The following is a 27,518-nucleotide window of genomic DNA, read 5'->3' as shown; positions in this document are numbered from 1 at the left end:
ATGTGAACAGAATGTGTGCTTGGTGCTTTTACTATTTTCATTACTCATTGTTTGATTTTTGTTAATGTTAGCAAATTAAATACAGACCACCCCCTCCATCTTGGAAACGTTACATGGTATCTGTAATTCTTAAGCTGATGAAAGATCCTTTGTTGCTATTAAAATATGGTTGTAAGCTTTTTATGACTATGCTTGTTTGTAGGCTGTTAAGACTACTTCCTCATCTTATATACCTGGGTCAGATGGGATTTGTGGAAGGGGGCGGTACTTTTGATAATTTGCCACAGATCATTCTGACACTGGGGGAGATTAACAGTGCTCACACACAATTGATCTTTTCAACTTTTGATGCAGGTAAGGTATTTGATAGCATTTTTTTTTTTTTTTTTTACAGAAAGCATGGAGGCAAGAGTGTTTCTGTTAACACCTTACAGATCTACTGAGCAGCCTTTATCACCTCTCCCTTGCGAATATTAAAATAAGACAGAGACTTTTTCCACCTGTGAGAATCAATTTGGGGATTAGGCAGGGTTGTCCCCATCTCCCCACTCTTGACATTATACATTGAGCCTCTAGCTGTGCATCTAAGACAAAGTTCCTGAGCTGGCGTTACAGTAGTAGTCTCTCAGATAAAAGTAGCACTTTACATTGATGACTTTGTATCATGCCTGTTTAACCCAGAGAAAAAGACCTTGAAGCTACTTTACAGGAGTTGGAACAGTTTGGAGCTCTCTCAGGGTACAAGATTAATGCAGAAGAGATGCAGGTCATTAAGGTAAACTATTCCCCATCAGCACAGTTACTTCAGAGGTGTCAATTTCTTAGGAAGTTGGAAGGAATGACATACTTTGGCATTCAGCTGTGATCTTGAGTGGGTTGATCATTTACTGTGACTGTAGTGCTGGCCTTTTCACTACTAGGAGCTTTGTACAGGGATGGAAAGGATTTTGCCTGGATTTTAAAGAGAGGGACCAGGCTATAAACAGGTTTGTGCTTCTTTAGGTATTATGCGTGGAGCAAGGCATGACTGTTCCTCATCTGCCAACCTTCCCATGATAGTAAGGCCGTTTGTCTCATCTTTCTTGTTAGAAGGTAGGAGCCCTCCACCCCCACCTTTCTTGGGACTTTATCACATTTGTAGTGTCTGCAGGGGGCTGGGGGATGCCAGACATTTAAATTATATACAAAAATCCTGACTTCAAATGTTGTGGTATTTGTTAACAGTTTCACCTAACCCTGCATGGATACTGATGTTGAGATCACAGCTTGACAGGATGATGAGGTTTTTTGACAGATAGAGACAAGAACTGGGGCATCTCAGAGGTGGAAGAGTGAGCACTATCACCTCAGAATTTTGTCAGCTTGTTGCTTGGGCATTTAACAAGGCTAAAATAATGAATGATTAATGAAGTTGTTACTAGTCAGATCATGACTGTGTTTCAGTCTGGAGGGATTGTAACTACCTTGATTACTCCCAGATCTCTCACAGATCAGTTAATGCCAGGGGAGTAAACTATGACATGGTGATACCCACAAAGAAAGGCTAACATTAACTCTGAGAATTAGGCAAGTCTCAGGTATTTGTCGGTCGGAATGAACAGATTAAAACTGACCTTGCATGAGAAGGAACACTGGCCTACCTGGATCCAGTAGTGGATAGAGACAAGGAATGATGAGAGTCATTCTAAAGGGCTGGTTTATTCACTTTACACTATATAGTTCACTGATAAATACATTTAGGATATCATGGGAAAGGGACTTAGGCCTCACCATCTCCCAAAGTCAGTGGGGAGAGATTCTCTTACTTCCAAAATATGCCACAAGGTCAAGACTCGACTGCTTCTTTGGTTGGATATGTCTTTTCCAAGTTTTTTTTTTTTTTTTTTTTAATACCCCATCTAGTTTAGCTTGAATGTTGCCATAGTCCTCCTCTCAATACTGGAGATGCCAAGAACACCAGTTAGGGGATTGGCTGCATATTTTTAAGGGCATGTTGAGAGCCCAAGGTGCTAACAAGAGAAAATCAATATTGGTGTGACCATCTCTGGTCAGAAAAGGTAGTGCTAAGTCTGATCATTCTTATTAGGTCTTGATCTTGATGAGCACTTGGATGTTGTTCTTGGCATTGATGATGTTAGTAGGAAAAAAGAGATTTCCAGAAGATGGGAAATCAACAGGCCCCCTCATCTGCACAGATGTAAAACAATCATGTAGGACTTGTGTGTGTTAAGAGTGTTTAGCTGGAGATTCTAGAGTACATTACAGAACAAACCAAAATGGGCTGAATAGTGGAAGATTTACAAACATTGGTATCTTTCTTTATGATGCTATGCACTGTGACTAATGTTACTTTTACAGCATATGTTTGCTGTACTGTTTGTGTCATACTAATAAAAGCATTGTTCATTAAAGAAAAATGAGAACAGATTTACCAGCTCTACCCCAGGATCTATCTCTTTACGTTCTTGGCATCCTGAACCAAATTCCACTGAACCTCTCTATTGACAGCTAACTGGCTGTAGGTATGCTAACCTTCCTCTTCTTCCTCTTATTCAGAAAGTGTTCAGTAACAGGACATCTCCATACCTTTCTTCAAACTGTAACATAAAGACTACTCTCTACCAACTCCACTCTTTAGCTAATAATACAACTGCCCTTGACAGACCTAAAACAACTTTCACCACCTGTTATGCATTCTCAGTCTTAGGTCATCAACTGTGAATTGTTCCAGTGCAACTCTGAACATAAATTCAGGTAAATACTGTTACAACACCTATCCGAAAGAGCCGCCATCACCTGCTTTTAGCAGATAATCTTTACCTAATACCTACTTAAACAATACTGTCATATTTTTATGCAAGTAGTAATGCCCACCTAGGTGTGTGTTACTGTGTAAATGTGGCATTGGGCCTCAACACCACTTGAAGTGCATTTTTTTCATAGTAACACACACCCTGGAGGGCATTATTGTACTTAGAGAATGGACTGTCTGTAAAATTGTGTTTTACTTATTTATTTCTTAATTACTATATCATTTTTTTTATATATTTTTGATGTAAAATAATTTCACACCAAATGTTTCAAACTTGCTGTAGTATATAAAAGTGGCATTGGAGGAAGTATTTAACAGAAAATATAAAGTTAACAAAAGCTGTCCAGATGTTTGCCTCATTTTTTGATCCCTTACTTATACAATTTGTGGTTTGTTGTCAGCCACTAGGGATTGTCATTAAATAATGACATACATTTGAGTTTCAGACTTTACTTCCCTCAGAAAATGCATACTAAAACAAATCTTGCCATTCTAACAACCTTCTAACTTTATAAGAGCAGTATTTAAAATTTGTATTTTTGAGCTTTTGTACCCCTGTATTTTAAACTTTATCCAGATTTCTTGAGCTAAGCAGTTAAGAGGCATGCTCTTAACTGCTGCTGCCACTACTCGATCAGTCTCTCTCTCTCTCTCTCTCTCTCTCTCTATTTCTGTTTCACACAAACACAAGTCCACTTTCATGCATGCAAGGATGCGTACTCACACTCACAGAAACATGAACACACACTTTTCTTTCTTTTTCTTTTTTAATGTTTCTTTTAATTTTACACTCACTAAACAGCAAAAGCGTTACTTAGCGAGTGCAGAAGTGTGGCACAATCGATGTCACTCTCACATTCATGCATACATACATTCAAACTTACAGATATAAACACACAAACACTTTTTTTCTTTTTTTTTTTAGTTTTACATTGGTTAAACAGCAAATGTACTGCTTAGCGAGTGTAAAATAATGGCGTATGTTATCTCCGTTACAGTCCGAACCCCACAGGAGCTTAATATGCTGCCAAAAAGCAGTGGACTCATTTTTCAGTGGACATTACCTGTGCGTTAATACCCTGCTGGAGAGCGTTTTTTTCTCCAGTGAGAGCGACGATGTTCAGACTGCCCATTGTGTAGTAAGTACTAAACTCTGATTGCTATATGTACTTCATATTCTGTAAATATTTGCTTGCTGACTTTCAATCCTAAAATTTCCATGCTTTTTTAATTATTTATTTAGTTATTTATTTACTGACATTTGATTACTGAGAAAGTCTAACTGGGTAGGAGCCCTTTTTTTGCGGAGGCCTGGGGAGAAAAGCTCCAAAGTATTAACAAAACATTTAAGAGCAATAATTTTACAGTCTTCAAAAATAAAAACAATACAAAAAACAAATACCAAATTAGACATACAATGAAAACATTGGTTAAGAATAGATAAAAGTTAACAGAGAAATGTTAACCAGTTTATAGAGATATTAAAGATAAGTTAGTATAATACAAACAGGAATTGCAATATAAAGTGAGAGAAAAGGAGTCGTATGGTATATTTAGAGAGAAAGACAGGGAAGAGACAGTGATAGAAGTAAGGAACTAAGTGAAGAAAGGAGAGTAAGGAGACGTAAGGTATGAATAGGTATTTGTTTACATTTATATAATTTATTCTGGTGTCGAACGAGTACAGAACCAGCTTTTGAGTAGGAAGTCTTCCTGAATGATTTTGAAGGATGAGAGGGAGGGTACTGACCTGATGGATAGAGATAAGGAGTTCCAGGCCATAGCAACATGGTACAAATACACACAATGCCAAGTGGATTAGATAATTTTGTGGACAGACAGGAATTTTTCATCATTGAATCATAATGACTGATTAGGAACATAGTTGTGTAGACTGTTATTTAGTACTGGACAAATAGATGGATTCTGGATAATTTTATAGGTGATAAGCTGTGTATATGTTAGTTGATAAGGTAGTTCTAACCAATTTAGGCTTTTTAGTGCAGTACACTGGTAGGTTCTGAAATGGGTATTGGCTACAAATTTAGCAACTTTGTTATAGCATTGTTCAAGTTTTAATTTATGTGGTGCCTGAAGGTTAGTAAAGATGAGAGTGCCATAAATAAGTGTGAGGAGAAGATAAGTTGTGGCAAGAAAGTTTTTGGCTGTATAAATCATCCCTAGTTTTTGATAATTTTTTTTATGTAATTTTGTATATGCAAGTCGAATTTAAGACTATCATTCACTGTCATTCCTAATAATTTACTATGAGAATTGACTTTAATGGTTGTATTATCATGAGAGATGCCTTTATTTTTTCAAGGGAGAGTGATATGGGGGAAAAAGTAGCAGATTTGATGTTTATTTTTCATGCTTCCTCAACATATGGGTTTGGATCCGATCCTCAGATCTGACTTGGCCCCATATTCCAGACTACGGATCCAGCTCTGGAGCTGCTCCATGTACCCACAATGCAGTATTTCATCCCCATTACCTCAGATCTCAATTGCCGCCATTGCAAACAGATGCAGTTTCATCTTTTGAGTTGTCATAGTGGTTGTTTGTGAGTCTTTGAAAAAAAAGTTTTCTTCTTAGAATTTATTTCTCTAACTTTAGCCACCCTCCCTTTTAGTTTTTCGAAGGTTGTTAGGAGCTTTCTCAGTTTCCCTTGTTTTCCTTACTATTTTATATAGTATTGCTGTGTACTATTGCTGGTATTTTCTTTTGTCTGTTATTTACCCTTTTTAGCTTCTAGGGTATTTTCTTTATCCTACCATTGTTGGTTGTAAACTTTTAACTTTTTATTGTTCTTTGCCTCTCCCTCAAAAAAAGAGAGAACGTTCTTTGTCTTAATTCCTAGTTTGTATTTAACTATGTCGATTAAGCTGACCAGGTTCAAAAAATACACTACTTGTGGGCACAAAATCCCTAATTCGGATGCCCAGGAGTACGTATATTGCCTTGGTGCTGAGCACGTGGACACTGCTTGTGAAGTTTATTGTACCTATAATCCAGGGGCCTTGGCAAATAGGAGTAATAAACTTATTTTAAAAGGTTTGCTACCTGCTGTCATGTCTTCTGGGGCTAACCCCCCCACAAAATGCAGTAATTTGGCTGCAGTGGAGCATAAAAAAATGCTCTCCTCCGAAGTCCTCAATGTCTTGTGCAGGGTCTTGGACCAAAACAAGAAAAATTTTGGGTCAGACATAATTTGATCTGAGGATCCAACCCTTGGATCTGAAGGCTTCAATTCCCATTGTTATTTCAACATCCACTACTACAACATCTTCATTGCCCTAGATTCAGAGGAGGCCTGCAGAATTAGGGTTTCAGGGATTCTTTTCCAGACAGACCCTTCCAATGCTCCTGAAGTGCTGCCAAACTGTCCATCCTGGAGGAAGTCGGGGGATAATTGTCCAATCACCAAGATGCCTGGGCAAATATAACACAAGATTCATAGTTGCTTAGAATAATATCCATAGGTTATTACCTACCATTTTTCCTAGACCCTCTCTGTAAAAGAAAGAAGCTTCCTGACATTTCACCCAGTCAAAGGAAGGCAGCAGCACAAGAAATCCAAAAGCTGCTAGAAAAGAGAGTCTTCCAAAATGTCCCACCAGACCAGATAGAATTCTGAACTTATTCACACTTCTTTTTAGTGCTCAAGAAAACAGAGGACCTCATATCCATTTTGGATTTAAGCAATTTGAAAATGTATGTGCTCCCGTTTCTGTATACTTCAAATTTTAACAACTTTTTGTAAAGAATGAGTAAATTTTTGTACAATTAAACTTCAACTGACATCAATTTCTGATTTTCTCACAGGGAACAGAAATTATTTGTTGGGTTTGTCCAAATTATGCAAGGCTTTTCTGAAATGTATTTTTCTTCTAAGACCTCCAATAAAAGATCCCTTACCTCCTTGGGATCTGACAGTTGTGCTACAAGGCCTAACTTGATTTAAAAATTATTTCATGGGAAACAGTCTTCTTAGTAGCCATTACTTCTGCAAAGAGAATATCTGAACTCCAGGCTTTTTCTTCAAAAATAACCTTACATCATTTTTCATAAAGATAGGGTTATCTTAAGGACAAATCCTTATTTTTTTACCTAAAGTGGCATCTGAAAATAACATTAACCAATCCAGTCACTTACCAGTCTTCTTCCCAATTTTTTCAAGAAAAGGAGAATAGATGCTGCATCTCCTTGATACACACAGACAGTTAATGCTTTTATCTTAAGAGAACAAAACAAATTAGAAAATCAGATCAACTCTTTGTCTTTTTCACCAAAAAGGTTAGGTTGTCCGGTCTGTAAAGTTGGTGATATATGTGCTGCTGCGCAGATATAGGATTAGATAGTGGGGAATCGGTTAGAAATTCTATACTACCAATGAAATAAGAGTTGAATTCTATTGCAGTTTCGAGGGATGAATTGTTGGAAAGGGGGTTAGGGTTGAAATGATGGCCCTGATAAAAGATTTCTTTAATGGCTGAACAGACTTTTTTAGGTTTGTGTTTACTATTATTCTGAAAGTTATTATACTGTAGTGTTTTATACACACACACACACACACACACACACACACACACACATACATACACACGTGTATATATATATATATATATATATATATATATATATATATATATATATATATGGGTCTACCTGATAACACTGACACGCCAAAACACAGACAACGAAATAACCGACACAACAAAACTGAAAGAAACCGAAAGTTCAAAAACACTTAACTTCACTTGCCCGACAAACCACAATCCCGACAATCAACAAAACAAATACCTTTCCCGAAAAACACACACACAACACAAAGCACACCAAAAACCTTACAAACGTACACTAAACCTTACATACACAACTATCTATGCACTAACCTTAACCCTAACCCTAAGGTCCGTCACTATCGCACACTTACCTTACCTGCACCCTAACCCTAACTCACTTAATCCGCCCCTAACCCTTAAGCCTGTCACTATCACACACTTACCTTACCCGCACCCTAATCCTAACTCACTTAATCTGCCCCTAACCCTCAAGTCCGTCACTATTGCACACTTACCTGACCTGCACCCTACCCTAACGTCTGTCACTATCACACACTTATCTTACCCACATCCTGACCCTAACGTCCGTCCCTATCACATACTTACCTTAACATGTCGATGTTCTCAGCATCGGAATTCTCAACTGTCGGTCTTCTATGTTGTCGATCTTCCGGTGTCGGTGTTCTCGTCATCGGAGTTTAGAACTTTCGCCGTTTTCAGGTAGAACTACATATATATATATATATATATATATATATATATATATATATATATATTTAAAAACATAAATGTACACATCATTTTTCCCAAATTTCTTGTATTAAGTATTGTTGCTAATAAAGTAGAACAATCAGTTACCAGAGAATATCATAGAAACAAGAAACACGTGGACTACAAACTAGTTTGGAATAACAGTGCAAAACAGTATACAAATAAATACAAAAAAGTGAAGCTTGCTAAAATGGATTAATAACAGAACACTTACTAACTCGTAACATTCAGTCAGTCTTAATGCTCTAGCGTCTTACACCTAGTATACTCATTTTTCTGTCTTATAGACTTTATACTATTTCAAGACTATGATGTTTGCCTTCCTTTGACTAACATTAAATAAACATTTTTTTACTTCATAAAGAATTTAGAGACTTCAGCATTTACAATCACATGTACAAACAACACTATATTTTCCAGCCCTGCTCAACTCATTATTGTATGATATTCCACAATAATGCTTTTATGATAGTCATAGTTTTCTGTTATTATGTACTTTTATTTGAACTGTTAATTTCTTAGTTTGTGACTTAAATGGCTTCTCTTACATCATTCAGCTACTGCAGTTAACAAACTTGATACCAATGCAGACATTTTGTAATTTTTGTGAAGGAATGCAAAGTCTGTTTCTCTCAAAGACACTGTGTGTGTGTGTGTGTGTGTGTGTGTGTGTGTGTGTGTGTGTGTGTGTGTGTGTGTGTGTGTGTGTGTGTGTGCACTTGCGCATGTTTTCACAGGAATCAAACCTTATATCTTTGTTGTACAGTACATGCATTATAGTTAGAGTTATGAACTGGGCCATGGAGTATGTAGACTTTAGTTAAATACTGACTGTCATAAAAACCATGCCTAATAGTGGTATTGGCATTGTCTGAAATAATTCCTTAGAAATCCCTTGCTCTAAATTGCAGCCTCACCTGCATTGTTTACGTACTTTGCAACAGTGAAAAAAAGGTGTCACATTCCACCTAAGTATATATGCAGATAAAACAACACTCATTTATGCAGATCTCTTGACTCTTGGTTTGGTTTTCCTGTGTAAAATAACATTAAATAACATGTCTTTGCTTTATATGTAATCATTTATTATATGCTTTTTTAATAGAATGGCGACTTGAAATTTTGCAGCCCCTGATAGACACAGAAGTGATGATTGGAGCTATGGCTGAATTTGACTGCATGTTAAGTGAAGCAGTACCCATGGGAGAAGTGGGCTGGTACCTGAATGGCTCAGAGTTACATCCAGATGACAGCTGGGAAATGCAAGTCAGTGGAAACAACTACAAACTCATTCTAAAACATGCACAGCTTCAACATGCTGGGGAGATGACATTTGCATCCCGGGATGCCATTTCATCAGCCAGACTAACAGTGATTGGTAAGTGCTTTTATAACCTCAATAGTTGCCTGTATTACCATATGATATTAAGGACTTAGTCCTAATTAGTATTATGTTAATACTGTAGTATGTACCAGCTTTACATTATACAGTGATAATCATTTATGTGAAGTTGTTCTGTCTCGACATTCATTCTTACTGATGGGTACGGAGCCGATGAATGGATGGTACTGACTGAAGTCGGGGATATTTTGGAATTTTGGATACCGGTTCCAAAACCGGGGACCAGCTCCGAAAAGAAAAATCAGTCGGCTACGAGACCTGTGGAGCCGATGTCACAAAATTTTTTGAATCCACAGAAGTCTTGGAGGTCTTTGAGGACTTACTAGATCCAACCTGGTCACTCAAAGCCTCCTGGAAAGAAGGTTTCAACAAACCCCTATCAATAAGTTTCCTCTTTCTCTCTTGGAGAACTCGAGAAGAAAAGGAATGGCATATGGAACATGTTTCTTGTAAGTGCAAGGCACCTAAGCAGTAGACACAATTGACATGGCAGTCAGTAAGAGACATCTTCTGTCCACATTTAGAGAATTTTTTAAACCCTGACTTAGGGTGTTTGTCCTTGTCATCAGCCATGACAGAAAAATAGACACACCCAACAACAACAATGTGAATTAGTCTTCTAATAAAAAACAGGCTAAATATAAACACACACACACACACACACACACACACACACACACACACACACACACACACACACACACAAGCCCTTTAAACTAAGGCTAACTACAATGAAATATGAATAAGCCTTCTAATAAAAAAACAGGCTAAATATAAGTACACAAGCCCTTAAACTAAGGCTAACAAACACACACACACACACACACACCCTAATTATCCAAGCAGAAAATATTAATTAGTGATAAATCACTAAACTATACACTAGGAAGTAAACTAACGGCTATAAAGTTGTGACAAAGGTCACTAAATAATCACACAATACTATGTCTAAGGAAAGGGATGACAGAAGGTCACAAATTAAAGAACTTTCAGTCAGAAATTTAAATAGGCCTATGAAAAAACAAGACCAAATATACAGCTATGAAAAAGGCACACAAGGGAAAGGGAAACTGCAGACAAAGCTATAAGAGCTTAGCTAACCTAAATAACTATTTCAACAATAAAATCTCAAAAATTTTTAGAAGTAGAGTAATAGTAAGGTTTTTACTGGCCCGAGCTAGTGAGAACCTCCGATCTGTTGCAGCGGCAAACTAGATCTGAGATAATTCTAAGTGCATCATGGGATAGGGACTTGGCCTATAGCTACTTGAAATGCTCGAGGTTTGTAGTAGGCCGACTCGGAGCTGAGGGATCGGCTCTGAACCCATCAGTAAGAATGAAGGTGAGATGAACAACTCAAATGGAACGTTATGGTAAGTACATGACTTCTTTTTCTTTATTTTTGTGACTGAAGGTACATAGCTGGTTTTAGGCACCAGCAAACTCTGTGGTCTCTGAGGGCCCACTTGTCTTGGGGGGGGGGGTGCAAAGCAGGTTATCTTTTTTTTTTTTTGAACAAGAAACACCTTTATTAAATTATCACTTATGACATAAACAATCATACATTTATATGAATGAAAACAAACCATATTGACATAGTCATAGTTGCAAACATTATACATCACTTATAATCTACCCAGTCACTGTTGGTCAAACATCACATAGCTCATTCAAGACCTGCCTTCTTTTCAGTTACTCTTTTTCCCCTCAGCCCACCTTTAATATTGTTATAGTACATTTTTTTAATTCCTCTTACCCCCTTGGATACTGTCACTTTGATCTTCCTCAGCCCATTCACAATATTCTCATTGGACATATCTTACATTTTTCTTACCTCCTCAGTCTAATAACCTCGCTATCTCTACCATCTTATAATCCATTGTATATCTATTTCTCAGCTTCCTCGTCTGCTATCCATCTCTCCCTTCATGCACCAGGCTATATAGTCTCTACATTATAACTCACAAAATAAGTCCTTTATTTATTTGTTTAAACAGGGCTAATAATCAACAGTACAGGATTAATAATCAGCTGTTATTTTTTGTAGTTGTACCACGGATGTCATATCTGACTATTGATCAACCACGGCGTTTAATCAGTGTTCTTATTAGACATCCTGCCAATCTGTTCAGCTTGTCTTATTCTGCAAAGAATGCTCATTTACATACTTGCTTTGTATGGTAATAGCATTCTAGTTCCGTATCTGTTTAATGTTATTGAATAACTGTAATTGGATTGTTATTTTTTTATAATGTGTTTCTATTTCCTTAGTGTATTCTATCTTCATGTAATGTTTATTATACTGGAGCTTTTCTCCCAAGACCACCACTGAAAATGGGCCATTAGCCCAGTCATACTTTCCCTGTAAACAATTGTAAAATAAATAAAACTAAAATTTTAAACCTCATTCCTCCCCTGAATGTATTGTTCCCACACTTCCCATCTTTCATATGTAATTTGGTCCTACCCTTTTTTTAAACATCCCAATTCCAGTTGTTTTATCGCTGCTACTATATTCACTACTTCTAGTACAGTTGGTTTAGACTTTGATTTGCATTTGCTAGTAATTACTTTTTATGCTACCATAAATACTAGCAATGCCATGCTATGGCTAGGCAATTCCAATTCTGTATCATAGCTCAAGAAAAATAATTTTCCTAGTTGCACGAGATTGCTCAAGCAGCATCTCCAACAGAGTAGTTTGCAGGGAATCTTTAAAATCTGCTAACTCATTACTCTCCCAGAAAATGTGTTCCAATTACCTCTTTCTCCCCCATCATACCTCCAACATTTGCTGTTAACCTGTGGAAAAATTCTTTGGAGTATGCTTGGGGTATAAAAATATCTATGTTATGATTTGCAAGCAAAAATCCTAAATCTTCTAGATTTTGTTGTAAATTTGGGAGACATACATGTATCCCCCTGTTGTTTCTTTGTGAATTACATATCCAGTCTCTCTTCCCAATCTTTTCTAACCTCCTCTGATGGATTCTTGCAGTTATCTTGCAACATTTTCTATGCTGTACTAATTATTCCTTTTTTAATGGTAGCTTCTGTTCTAGATTATACTAAAAACTCTTACCAGTGCTGGTCTTACTTTTAGGGCTTCCCTATTTCTTTCTCTTTGCTTATACTCTGATATCAATCCTTAATAGGGAAGGCAATCTCTAAACTGCACTCCAAATAAATTCTTGGCCACTCTAGTTACTTGCTCCCAATACCTTGGTTCCTTTGCAAGTTTTCTCCAATAAATTCCAGCCCCCTCTTGCCAGTTGTGTGTATTCCTAATTGAAGTCATCCCTCTCAGCAGGATCTCCCTTCTTCATCCCCTTGTCAGCTTAGTTCTTAGAATACTTTCTGCTACTTTATGAATGTAATATTCTGTGTGATTATTGTTAGTTTGCTTAAAGATCTGCATCCAAAACCCCAGTTTCTCCTTGTTTCCTGAATTTCCCTGTTTCAGCTTTGTCCCCTTCCACTTTGAATTATAGATTTCTGCTTTGGCTGTGTAAAAGACCTTTAACTGTGTAGCTCTGATATTCCCCATCAAGTCAGGTAATCCCAATCCACCTTGTTCTGTTGCAGGAGTCAGGTTATCCCACTTGACTCTTGCCACCTTCCCATCCTAGATAAAATTCTTCAGCTCTTTATTAATAAAGGGACTAAAAATATTTTAACTGTTTGTATCTTACTATTCATTTCCATATCACAAAGCTTCCAATTTCTCAGTTTTTGTATTATCTTTTGTTTAGTCTCTTCCCACATATCCTTAGCTGTCATACTAGAATAATTTTAATCCATACTCTTAAATACTTTATTTTATTATGTCCCCATAAGTGTGGATATTGCTGAACCAATACGTGTGTGGGTACATAATTTACCTCTATTGCTTTTGTTTTAGCTTCATTAATTTTGTATCCTGAAAAGATATGAAACTGTCTCAAAATGTTCCACAATACTGTACTGTCCTTTTTCTGGTTTTGTCAGGTGTAAAATAATATCTGTCAGTAGTGCCAGCTTTCCTTGACTACTATACCAATTATATCCTTGAATTTCTGAGTCCATTATTTACTTTTCCAGTGGTTCTAAATATAATGCAAATAACAAAGGGGAAAGAGGACACCCCTGCCTGGTTCCTGTGCTCAAGCAGGAAATACTATAAAGGACCACACCCACTATAATTTTTACCTCTGATCCCTCATATCCTCCTAATCAACCTTCTGATTTTATCAGAGAGTGCAAATGCTTCCATTGGCCGGCTCATAAAGTCCCACCTTAGTCTGTCCAGTGCTTTGTCTGCATCAAGACCCACCAACAGCAGTGGTAGTTTCTTACATTCTGCTTCCATCTGTATTGTCAGTGTTCTGCTAATGTTGTCAAATGTTTGCCTCCCCTCCACAAAACCACACTATCCATATTTGTCAATTCTGGGATCACATTTGCCATTCTTTTAGCCGTTATAGACATAAACACATTAAAATCACAGTTTAGTATTGAAATAGGCCTGTATGAACCTGGATCTGATAGATCTTTTCCCTCTTTCAGTATTACAGCTATTAACCAAACCCCCCCTTTCTTTATTTCCACTCAATTGTTAAACTCTACCTTAATTTTATCCCAGCCCCTAGCTATTTTTTCAGAAGAAATTTCTATCTTTTATAATAGCGGCTGAATAATTTCTACTACCCTTTCCTTAAATTCCTGTCTTTTCAGCAGATAGGTTTGAAAGCACCAATGTCTCATTTTTATTTTTATTACCCTGCGGTTTTATTTTAGTTATTATTGATGCATGATCTGAAGTAGTTATTGGGTGCTTATCAAGACCTTCAATAAAATGCACATGTTCCTGTGAAATGTAAATTCTGTCTAGTCTAGCCTATTTTTGTAACTTTTTGAGTAAATTCACTCCAAACTCCTAGTACTTAATTCACATCTTCCATGCCAAATATTTTCATAAATTTCTTCAAAGGTCTACTGTTCTTTGTTATACTTTCTCTTCTCGGCCCACAGACACTTCTTCACTGCTGTAAATCAAATTCTAGTCCCCACCTATAAGTAATATTCCTTGCTGAAAACTGATTATTTCTCCCAGAGTATTCTTAAGCTCCATTGTAGCAGTTTTAGGTGGAATATAAATATATGCCAGTGTAATCCTCCTCCCTTGCCAGTAACCCCTTAATACTTCAAATTTACCATTGTTATTTTTTGATCCTCTTTTATCACTATTGGAGTGCTTCTTGCAATTAAGATAAATACTCCTCTTTTCCTTTGACCTAACTGTTCCACTGGATAACCATCCTGAAAACCTTTCTTTATCAAATTCACATTTTCATATCCTTCCAAGTGTGTCTCCTTTAGCATAGCTGTTTGCACTGTACATTTTTTAATATAGTTCACTGCCCTTTCTTTTTTGTATTTATCTGTGAGATGATTGACATTTAACGACATTACAGAAAGCACCATTGTGTTAAATTGTTATTATTCCCACCTTTTATGTATAACAGCTTTTTTGTTAAATGTCTAATTCCAGCTTTTGTGTAACATGCATATACTATTTAGCAGGTTGAACTTTAGTTGCTTATTGTCTTATTCATTTGAGCTTATGTCACATCTTACAAAACTTTTTGTTTTATTAACAGCCCTCAAAAAAAAACCACCCCCCTTACAACTAAAACCTGTTAACTTAATACTAACACTCAAAACTATGTACATCTTTAAATATCAAGGTTTTTCCCTCCTAATAGGAACAAATGTCCCCAAACTGAAGGTCACACTCACAGACTGGAGTTAACCTAAAATAAGGTTTTCCATGCAAAGGTGCATAGTGCAGCATCTGATTCTACTATGTCTGGTTTTGTTTATCTTTATAGCTCTCCCAGCTAGGAAAACACCTCAATGCTTTCAGAGAACATCATCTACTTGCCACTTTCTTTTTTTTTCTAGCCAGTTTCTCTTTATCATATTGTTGCCAATTTCTCTTTATCAGATTGTTGTCTCCGTGCAGTCATGAGGACCAGGTACAGAATTGCTACTAAGCATACATTTACTTGCTAGACAAAAAGCTAAGGGCTTTAATCCAGTTACACCCCATGCAAGAATGAGAAAAACCCCATTATTTTTGTTTTGTCATGCTTTTTAACCAGACTTTTTTAAAGAACCTACATTTCTTAAAACTGTACAAAGAGAAAGAGGGGAAAACGAGCGAAAGAAAAAGAAAATACAGGAGCATCTGCTTACAGTAGTATCCCCACTACACTTAAAAACAACTGAGAAAACGTTTATGATGTTTTTGCTTATCTACCTGGCTTATGCAATTTTATACCTTCCATCTATAGCTTTGTTATGTGAACAGTGTCATAAATACTGTCATTGTAGCTTTGTACCATTGACAACTGTATTTTACAGTAATTTAAAGGTGTCTAATGTATTATCTGACTGTTATGAACCTTGTTATATTGAATTACAGCTGCTTTTCTTGTACAACATGCCAATGTTGATATATTTGCCATATATGACTTACCCTAACCCCTACTGTGTCTAGTGAACTTTTCATAACTTACAGTGTACTATTCTATTGTTACCTGACAACCTCTTTTCTAACTTCTCCTATATTGCGACCTACTCCTATACTATTTATTAATCCCTTGTTACATCCTCTCTTACCATTTACTAATACCATTCAATATCCTCTCATTTTCCTCTCTCACACTTCTCCATTTTTTTTTCCATAGGAAATTAACCCTGCAGGATGCCCTGCATAAAACTGAAGCCCATCTTCCACATCTGAACTATTAGACCTGTGTGCTTGCATCTTTGGCTGTACAGAAAACCTATGCAGAACAGTAGCTGAAATAACCCTGCAGGATGTCCTAAGTAAAACTGAAGGCTAATTTCTACACTTGAGCTTCAAAACTGTGTTTTTCTGCCTAAGGCTATAATGGAAACCTCTGCAACAGTAGCTGTATGCTATCTTCCTTGCAGTTCTACTACTTTATATTACAATTTGTTAGTATATTTATTATTTGCTAGTGCCACACCTCATCAAAACGCTGACCTCTCCTTTCCATCTTATTCCTACTGTTACCTTTCCATTTCACCAGCAGTTACCATTATCTACATTGATATTGCTAACTTTCTGTCTTTATCTTATTCCTTTTATCTTACTTAAGCCTATTAAAGTTTTTATAGCTTTTAGTACTAATCATGCATACACTCCCTCCTTGGCTACACATACAAACACCCTCTCAAGCTTATCAACTTACATATAGTCTCTGCAACCTAGTAATGCTGATACAAGGCCTCTAGCCATCAAATATTGCTTGTTTATATTTGCATTTTTTTTCTTGCCTAGCTGCTACTGGATTTTGGAGATTGTTTCTTGTTCTTACCAACATAGAAATCAGGTGCAACCCGCTCTTTTCACCCTCCATTGCGATCCGGGCTCACTCAGCTCCCCTACCCTGCCCCCAAATTCCACATGCCCCCACCATTCCTACATTCATTTTCAGCAAGCCACACCCTAACTCCAATTATTCAATCCAAATACTCCTAATCCAAGCAAAAACTCCACCAGCAAGCACACACATCCTTATATATTAATACCTTACTCACGACCAGTTCACTTTACAAAACTTTACGCTTGCAATAAAACCAACTCTATCCTCCCAACTCCAGTTACTTTACATGTATCTCAACTACATAACCCTACCTATTTCCTTCCCCACACTAAACATACAGTATATTCTCTCACCCACTTTTATCTCAACAACACACACACTCATACTATACAAGCATGCTTATTCACCTTGCTACATTACTATGTTTAACTCAACTTGCACATCTTACATCCTTTCACAATATCATTAGCACCCATCCCCATATACATACCCCCATACTAGTTCAGCCTGCACACAAACTACTCCCCTCCATTCCAGTAGCCCTTACCATTTACTACACTACCCCAATCTCACTGGCAAAATTTCCTATCCTACCTCACCACTCAACACCCCAGATATCTCAAAAATATGACAAGACCATACACAAACTGTTGAAATTGCTACATCTTATAACAACGAGACTAAGATATAGTGGGGATATGCATCCCAGCCCTGGACCCACAATCCTTTCAACCAACCCTAACTGTCAACTCCACCCTCCACCCTACCTTAACAGAAAAAGTTTAGGCCTCCTAATGCTAAGCATCAAAATACATGAACTTCATGCTATCCTAACTCTCTACCACTCCGACATTGTCCTGCTAACAGAAACCTGGTTAAAACGAGATATCACTGACAATGAAATAGCACCCCCGGTTATAATATTCACAGAATAGATAGAAAGAAAAAGAGGTGGGGGTAGTCATTCTATTTAAAAATAGTCTTTTTCTAGAACTTCTAAACATAGACACCCCTAACTTCCAAAATGCAGAACTAATACTAACCAAACTCCATCTTAACTCAAAAAAACACCTAAGTATTATAGGCATCTACATCCCACATAGCCACAATATCCCTACAATGGAACATATATTACAGTGGTCATCCATCAGCCTCCATCAAGAAACTGTCATAGCATGGGACTTTAACATAGATTGGAATGCCTGTAACGCATTTACCCCTACAAGCTATTAACCTCCATGGCTACTCACAACTAATTAAAACCCCTAGTAGAATCGATAAAAAAATAACAAAGAGTCAGTACTAGACTGGATCTTAACTAACCATCCCAATACTACACAAATTTCTGGCTGTCTACCTGACAGTCTTAGTGATCACCTCCCTACTTTTCTTCTCAGACAACTACTAAACCCTTCTAAAACCCCAAAATACCATCAAATCCGTAATACCAAAATCTTTAATGCCTTAGAATTCACAACCTTACTTAGAAATTGCAAATGGAACCCAGTTAACTATCTCCCTTTAGACGAAGCAATACAATACTTTAACACTACCTTCATCAGCATCCTAAGTAAACTATCCCCTCCCAGAACATTACTGATTAAACCCAGCTGTACTACCTGGCTTACTAAGACAACCAGATTACTACTAAAAGCAAGAGACAAAGCCTGGGAAAAATGGTCCAAGGAGAAAACCACTGTAAACAGTCAAAAATACCTAGAGCTCAGAAACTCAGCCAAAAAACAGACCAGGCAGGACAAAAAAGACCATTATAGAAACATCCAAATAAAAAATCATAATCATCCCCAAAAGTTTTGGTCAGCCATAAATAAAATACTGCATCCAGGTCAAGCCACCACTCTACCCACAAACTTATCCAATACCAAGTATGATATTCCAACCCAGTTTAACAAGTACTTTACTGAATCCATTTTACACCTTATAAAAACTAACTCCTCTCCCATTTCCCCTCTACCCCCACCAATTCACAATCTCAGCAACTTTAATTTTCAGTCAGTCCCTACTGCTACTGTAGATAACCTGCCAGCAGAATATGTGAAAATATCAGCTGATGCCATCTCATTGCCTGTCTCTATACTAACAAACTGCTCTATCTCAGAAAATAAAACACCCAAACTCTGGAAAACTGCTCACATAATTTCACTTCACAAAGGCGGCAACTCAACAGATCGGCTAACTGTCATCCAAAAGCCATACTGTTTCCCCTTTCTAAAATCCTGGAGAAATGCATTTATTCACAGCTGCTACAATATCTGTTAACAAACAATCTATAACTCCCTCACAAGACAGATTTGGTCCTAATCACAGCACTTCCACAGCCCTAGTAAGTTTTACCAGTACTGTGAACCAACTCCGTAGTGAAGGTAATCTAGTCTCCTCAACTTTCCTCGATCTGTCAAAAGCATTTGACACTGTATCACATACCAAACTTTTAAATGTCCTAGCTGAACTAAACCTCAGCCAGACAGCAGTAGCCTGGTTTCAAGACTGTCTGGATGGCCGTCAACAAGCAGTGTTATGGCAACAAAAACTCTCCCCACTTCTGCCCGTTACTCTAGGAGTCCCACAAGGTTCTATCCTTGGCCCACTCCTCTTTACAGTTTTCACAAACAGACTCCATACAGCCGCAAGAGATACCACACTCATGCAGAGTACAGACAATTCAACCCTAATATGCGCTGCTCCTACCTTCCCGCAACTAGAACAAATAACTCAGCAGTCATTTACAGCTATAGAAACTTGGCTAATTAATGCTCAACTAATACTGAACCACCAAAAAAACAAACTCATCCTATTTCACCCTTCTAGAACCCCTGACACCTCCCCTCCATTCAAAATTGCCTCAGCCAATAACACCATCATAACTCCAGTTTCTAGTGCTAAGCTGTTAAAGGTTACTATTGACCAGAGTATATTATTTGACATTCATATAGCCCAAGCCATAAAAAAGTACACAAAAATCTAGGGTGCCTCTACAGGACCAAACACTATCTCCAGCCAACACCAGAGTCGCTATCGCCAGAACCCACCTTATTTCAACATTACTTTATGCATCCCCTATCTTTACCAACCTAAGAAAATAAGATATAACAAAACTAGAAACTTGTTATAATAAAATAGCAAAGTTTGCTACAAGCACCAACTATAGATCCCACCATTGTCACTCTGTCAGAAAACTTTCATGGTTTGAATTCCCCTCTCTGCTAAAATACAACCAGTTCAAAATGGCTCACCAAGTAATAAACTTGCCTGAAAAAACTCCAGCCCTAAATAACCTACTAGCTCCCTACTGTATTAAACAGACTCTTCACTCTATCAATAAGGAATTAGTAGAAATAAAAACCAAAAACCCTGCTGGACAATCCCTCTACTCCTGTACTGTCGCCAAAGTCTGGAAAAGTCTTCCACTAGACATTAAATTCACTACTAACATAGTCCAGTTCAAAAAACTACTAAAAGCCCACCTGTCTGCTACATGGACCTGTCCATGTATTGAACCTGGCTAAATAACTAAATTAGAATAAACCAAGTCACCTAACAGACTGGCCAAATTACTGTCCCAGACTAAACTAAGCTACCTAAATGACTTCATCATTATCTGAGTCACACCAAACTCTCTAGAGCCTAACTAAACAAAACCTCTTCTAGTTTCTTCTGTACTCTCACTACACAGTTTCCTTTAGCATACCTTAAGTTCAAACTTATAAATATTGTCCAATCTTGTAAAGACTATATATAATCTGCTCAAACTGTTACTATGCTTGTATGATTTCTGTACCTTTCAATAGTAATCTTGAACTACTAGTCTGTTTGTATTTTTCTATCCTGTATAACTACCATAAACTGTAATTTGTTTCTTTTTAGAAATGCTATGTCAATTTTGTTTAGATTTCTGAAGAAATTCTATGTAAAATTGTTATTTTTTTATTTCTCTGTAATGTCTTGGAGTTTTTCTCCCCAGGCCTCCGCTGAAAATGGACTTGTTGTCCAGTGGGACTTTCCCGGTAAACAAATATAAAATAAATAAATAAAAACTTTACTTTAAAGCATGCAAAGAAAATCATACACTATAAAAATAGTTGTATTAAGAAAAAAATTGCTTTACTTATAGTTAACTTTCTCCCTCCACTTCCCCTCCCCTAAGTATTTTTTCCAAGCATTAATGATATGAAATAGGGCATGTAGTTTAGAGTCCCCCATATGTCTAAAAAATTCCAGTGTTTCCCGATTTTCTTGTCCTGTCATATTTCACAAATATAGCTATTGCTTTATAATCCAACATTTGTCAGTTTCCAAGTTACTGGTTTTATTCTTGTTCATCTCCGTCTGCCAAATCCTGTCCCTGCTTAATTTCCAACATATCCTCAATTCTTCCAGTCAAGTCTTGTGGACCTTTACTTCCCTCCAGCATTTTCTGATGAAGTATTGGAAGAGGTTTCACAGGCACAGTCTTTCTGTGGTCTTTATTACCAGAAGAACAGGAAGCCTTCTATTTCACAGCTCTTGTTTTATTGGGCAAACTTTTGTATTTCCTCCTTAGCATGTACTTCATCAAAAATGATTTTACCCCACAGGAAAGAATATTTGGACGAGAGCTGGGTACAGCACTTTGAATTTCACACCTGTTTTTTGACATTCCCTAAATACTCCAATAAATGTATTCCTCCTCCACTTGGTGTACAATGAGTAATCATTCTTTACAAATACTCTGCCATCTCCCACTTTTGGTACTTTGTCCTTCTACCACAGTTTTGTTAGAATCAACTCCTGCTGGTAGGATTGCGTCTCTACTATTAAAATTCTAGGTTGCTTTCTCATAGCCAGGTTTGGCGCATACACACAATGTGTTCTTTTAGTTAATAACTCCTGCTGTGGAATACCAGTTCAGTTGCTTGTTTGTGCTTTTATAAAATTAACAGTCTGTTTCTTCCAGCTTCTCTGGTACAGCTGAAAATCTCAGATTTTCCCTATGTGCTGTGTCCTCTAAATATATTATTTTTTGAAACATCTCTTCTTAAGCAGTCTCATATTTGGCTAGTCTTTTCTTCATTTTTGACCTCTGATTTTTGCAGTTTTATCCCCTCATCTGAATATCTGTTTAGAGCTTCTTACATTTTTTCCAGCCTTTTTGTTGCTTGAGTTAATATACTCCATCAGTGTCTCATTTGTTTTAACCAGGTCTGTGTGCAGTTGTCTTACACTTTCCTCTAGGTTACTGGAAGTCATGTCTGGAGCTTGCACTGCCTTTTGCTGACCAGCTGCAGTGCTTTCCTAGCCATTGTTTTTTCCTCACCTTTTTATAGATGATTTTCCTTCAGGTCCTCTGTATTTCTTTTTTTCGCGGCATCCAGGCAGTGCACTTACTGGCCAGTTACTGAACTTTACCCAGAAACACAAAAGTCCACTGGCCTTCTCCACTGAGTTTCTGTTTTCACACTGGGAGAGCTAAGATTAAGCTGTTAGCCATCTTGGAAGTCTGCAAGTTATCTTATTTTGATATTTTGCTACATGTTTCTCAAGCTAAAAAAAGCTAATGCAGCAATCTTGTGTGCTTGATAAATCAAAGAGTTAATAACAGTTGATAGGATTAAGAATCCACCACTTCTTGCTGTTTACAATTCAAAGATATTTGTGGTTGTAGTGACAGCGTTTTGTCAAGTGGCAGGCTTCATAATTTCATTAAATGGTTTACCACTGACGTAGTGTCCTTGATTTAGGTAAATCCTGTTTGTGAGCATTGTATCCACTAAAACTCATGTCATAGCAGTAGAGGGTCCAGGTCATCTTTGTGTAGGGTACTGCAAAATCTGCCACAGGTTGGTGGAAAGTAAGGAGAAAAAAACGATCATTCATTATTTGATTATGTGCTTTAAACAAAAAACAAGGTTGTGACTTGACCCTGATAGGATAATGCAGATAATCGGTGAGTGAACTTGAGTGAGGTAAGCACTAAAGATCGGCAGCCCAGAGTGACCAATCTCAGTGCTTACCTAGGACTTTAGAAAGAGCAGATGCTTACAATCTTCATGGATATTTTTTCTCTTTCAAGCGGATGCTCACATTCTTCATGGATAATTTTTCTCTTTCAGGAAGTTTTATAAATGCTGTCAGATATCAAATACAATAACTGCCAATTTCTTTGCTTATGTATTCTTGTCAAAGATAAAAAGAAAAAAGGAATAAAGGCTCAAAATCAGGAATTTTTTAAAAATATTATTTTAATTTACTTTAAAAGTTAATAGAATAACATGTTTTATATCAACATGCATTTTCTTAAGAATAAGAAATGTGAAACTCTAATATCTGACATTATTGGCTATAATCCTGAATGGTTTACCAGCAAATCAAAAGCTTTACATGAGACAGGGCAAAGATATGAAGCTAAATGAGGGACATTATGTGAAATTAGGGATAGTAACAGGTGTGTATTACTCCTCAGTCTGGTGAATGGAAGTGACTTAGCACTGCTGAACAACAGTCACTGATCTTTTGTGGCAGTACCTGTGTTGCACAATGTATTGCTAGTTGCTGAATTAGTATTGCTATGGCTTATGTTTGTGAGTATGCATCGGGGGGGGGGGGGCATTGTTCAAGTAACAAAGTAACAAGGTGATCATAATTTCTTTCACTTTCTGTTACAGACATCATCTGCATTGTCATTATACCTTGCACATTATAGGTGTTTTTTGTATGGTGGTTTGGCAGACGCAGGATGCTCATGAAAGCAACTGTTCATTGCCACAGTGGCTTAGTGAGTAACACTGCCATTTCACAGTGATTTACTCTAGCTGAGATCTTACCTGTCGCTTTCTCTGTGTTGAGTCTGTATGCCCGCCTTGTCTCTGTATGGGTTTACCAATGTGCTCTAGTCTCTTCCAGTGCTTCAAAGATATACTGTAGGTAAATTGACATTCCTTCAGTTTCTCTAAAGGTATGTGAGCAACATGTTTGTGAATTTTTTGACAGACATGCCCTGTCAGGGAAGGTGTCAGTATTTATTGCACTTTCTTGCTGTTTATTGCAAAAAAGAAAAAATATATATATATCCTTGTTTCCCATCTTTCCTGACCTAGAGTAGTCCAAATACAGGCTTTGCTGTATTCTGGACTTTTGGAAAGTTCCTGTGTTGCCCATTTCCTTTCTTGGATAAAGGGAGGCTTCTTTGTTCACCAGTGGCAGTGGGGAGCTTGGAGCAGCCTATCTATCCCTGGAGGAGTGTTCCCAGCACAAGAATCTGGTAGTCTATTGGCCGTTTTGGGCCATTTTCTAGCTCTTTCAAGTCCCCCTGTATAAAACTTGTTTTAGCGCGGCTTTGCACGATTTTGCGCATAGTGCAGCATCATTGGGTTTAAACCATTCTCGGCTCCACAAAGTCTGCTCTTCACTTTTTCCCTTACAACTGATCTAGTTCTCATAATAAACGCCCTATTCCCACTCTAAAGCCTGGCACTTGCTCACTAAAGCAATTATATAAGTCAGCACTAAAAAATTAAAAGCACTACACCCTCACAAACTCCCCTTAAGTACTTTGTTCCCCATTGGCCCTTTTTTTCAATTATAAAGAAATTCCCAATACTATTCTAGCATGTCCAAAGGTCAGTTGTCAATCTCCTCTCCGGTCCAGCTGGTGAATCTGGGAATCTTGAGGCAATGTTATAACTGCCTCATGTATACAGACAACCCTCTCCTCCTCCCAACAAATTCCAACACATGTGAGAGATGCAACCATATAGCCAAACTGGAGGATAAGCTCTCTCAACTCAATACTGGCGTAACCAGTCAGGAGGAGAAGGAAACCACACTCACTACAATTCCAGTCTCACAAAGACCTACCACGACAGCAAACCAAACACATAAACACACAAAACATACTCGGAGGCTCTAAATAAAAATCTGCCTAAGCAGCAGAGACCTCCAAAGCAGACACCCAAGCAACCGCTACCCCAAAACAAAACATGTGCAACACATAGCTCACAAAGCCAGTGTGCCGAACAGTCACAGCCCTTAAGGCTAAACAGTACACCTGATACACTTGTAATAGGTGACTCTATCGTCAGGCACACTGATGTCCCGCTCACCAGGCTGAACAAGAAGAAGGTCACGGTGAGCTGCCTGTCGGGTGCTAGGATCCGCCACATAACACAAGCACTCAGGTCACTCCAAGGTAAGTACAAATATGACTCAGTCATCATCCATGCTGGTGTGAATGACCTGAGACGTACCTCCCTGGACTACATGAAAAGAGACATAGAGGAGCTCTCTGAGCATGTAGCCCAGGCCGGTATGATCCTGACCTTGAGTAGCATCTTACCCTCACCAAGAATGATGTCACAATATGAAGAAAAGATGATCAATTTCAACAATTGGCTTAAGTATTGGTGTCATTCAAAGGGGATCCAATGCCTGTCTGCCTAGGATGACATGCACGACAAGCCACAATGCTTCGCTAGGGACGGCTTGCACCTGTCACCCCTGGGCTTTTGGATATTGGCAAAGGCTCTTGCCACCCCCATAGTGCCTTTTTTAGGCAAGGCTCAAAAGACAAATCCACCTCCATAGCTATCACAAGGGATAAGAAACTAAGAGTAATGCTACTCAACGCCAGAAGTCTAAACCTGAAGATGCATGCACTCGAAACTCTCCTTAGCATGGAGAACATCGATATCTGTGCAGTAACAGAAACCTGGTTCAAGGCTCCTGAGAGCACCCCAGCACTACCAGTTTATACCTCATACCATGTTTTTCGGCCCCAAAATTTGGACCGAACCACAAAAGGAGGGGGAGTATCAATATTCGTCAAAGATACCCACACCTCCAGGTTGGTGGCACAGCACGAAGCATCAGAGACTATCCATGTGCAACTAACAGTGGGTAAAACTGCCTTCCAGTGTATAGCCTGCTACAGACCACCCTCCCAAACCCAGGAACCCCACTCAGCCTTCCTAAGAACACTGGAAAATATGAAGGTCTCTCCAAACACTATTATATTGGGCGACTTCAACTACCCAAACATAGACTGGGAGCATTACTCTAGCTCCAACACCCTAGCCCAAAGATTCCTAGAATTTATAAACTCAAATGCTATAGAACAACTTGTTGCCACTCCCACAAGAGGGGAAAACATACTGGACCTGATCATCACCACATGGGGACTCTATGCTCCAGACCAGAAGTGTATCCCTCACTGGTAAGATCAGACCATAAACTAATCTCACTAGATTTTCACATCCCGACCCCAGCCCCTGCCCAGAAAACCACAGTGAAAAACTTCTCTAAAGCAAATTTCACACTCCTCAAAACCGAGGTGAAATCCTTCAAAGCCCCCGGGCCTTTGGAATATACGGCCCAGACCGCAGAATCCTTTATAAACACATTCTATGAACACCTTCAGGAATGCATGGATCATGCAATCCCAAATAAAACCAAGACCCAATCCTTCAAGGTTAGGCACCCTGTCTGGTGGACCCCAGCCATAAACAAACTATACAATAGAAGGAGGAAGCTACTACATGATAGAGCAAAATCCCAAAAAGGGAAGGCATCTCTGATCAGTATTAGCAAAAAACTACGGGCACTCATAAAATCGTCTAAGGCCAGCTTGGAGAGAAAAATTGCACAGGACACTAAGGATAATCACAAGGCTTTCTTTAGTTATGTTAAGAACCTGGGTGGGAATTCCCAGATATGCTCAGAATTAGTCCAAAATGACAAAAAATACACTGAACCCACAGACATTGCCAACATCCTAGCTGACAGGTTCAGCGCAAACTTCTCCCCCCTTTCCCACCAAAAGGGCAAATATCTATCCCAGCAGATTGCTGCCCCCCTGACATCTCAGATGCTCAGGTAAGAGCCGCCCTCTCCAAAGCAAAAGACACAGCATCAATGGGACCAGGTGGTGTCCCGGGCTGCGTCCTACATGAACTCCAAGAAGAACTAAACCCAAACATAAAACTACTGTTCAATCTCAGCCTTACTACAGGATATGTACCCAAAGAGTGGCGTACAGTAACAGTGGTCCCTCTCCACAAAGGTGGTGCCTCAACGGATCCTGGAAACTATCGCCCCATAAGCCTGACTAACTTGGTCTGCAAAGCTATGGAAAGGATCATCATGGACCTCATAAATAAATATATTGGGGACCTACAGACACTGGATCCTACCCAGTTCGGCTTTGTTAAGGGCAGATCCTGCCTCTTAAACCTGGTCGATTTCTTTGAAACAGTCACCAAGGCCATTGACGAGGGGAAGGTGGTCCACACAGCCTACTTGGACCTTGCAAAAGCCTTTGATACAATACCCCACTCGGGCATTATAGATAAGCTCACCGGCTTAAATATAAACCCCTATGTCACTAGATGGGTTGCAAACTGGCTCAAGGACAGAACCCACATGGTTAGAATTACTGGAGCCATGTCAGACTCCAAACCAGTTACAAGTGGCGTCCCACAAGGCTCAGTCCTGGGACCTCTCTTGTTCGGTATATATTTCTTGGCGGTACAGGCTAACACGGAAGGACTCTGGCTGACCATGTTCGCGGATGACTGCAA

At 38.3% G+C, this 27,518-nt stretch overlaps 1 protein-coding gene across 1 annotated transcript in view; it reads left to right on the top strand.

Moving 5' to 3' along the window:
* OBSCN (obscurin, cytoskeletal calmodulin and titin-interacting RhoGEF) overlaps nt 1–27,518 on the top strand; it is a 4,979,884-nt gene that overhangs the window by 4,131,416 nt on the left and 820,950 nt on the right. Inside the window, exon 66 of the mRNA XM_044066040.1 lies at nt 9,254–9,526. Coding sequence (XP_043921975.1) covers nt 9,254–9,526 — 273 coding nt within the window. The remainder of the gene's footprint in view (nt 1–9,253; nt 9,527–27,518) is intronic.

Source organism: Protopterus annectens, chromosome 3.part0 (genome assembly GCF_019279795.1).
Source record: "Protopterus annectens isolate FY-2018-M chromosome 3.part0, PAN1.0, whole genome shotgun sequence".
In the NCBI taxonomy this organism is placed as follows: Eukaryota; Metazoa; Chordata; order Ceratodontiformes; family Protopteridae; genus Protopterus; species Protopterus annectens.
The sequence above is the reverse complement of the archived record's forward strand: the minus strand, read 5'-3'. Positions and strand labels throughout refer to the sequence as shown.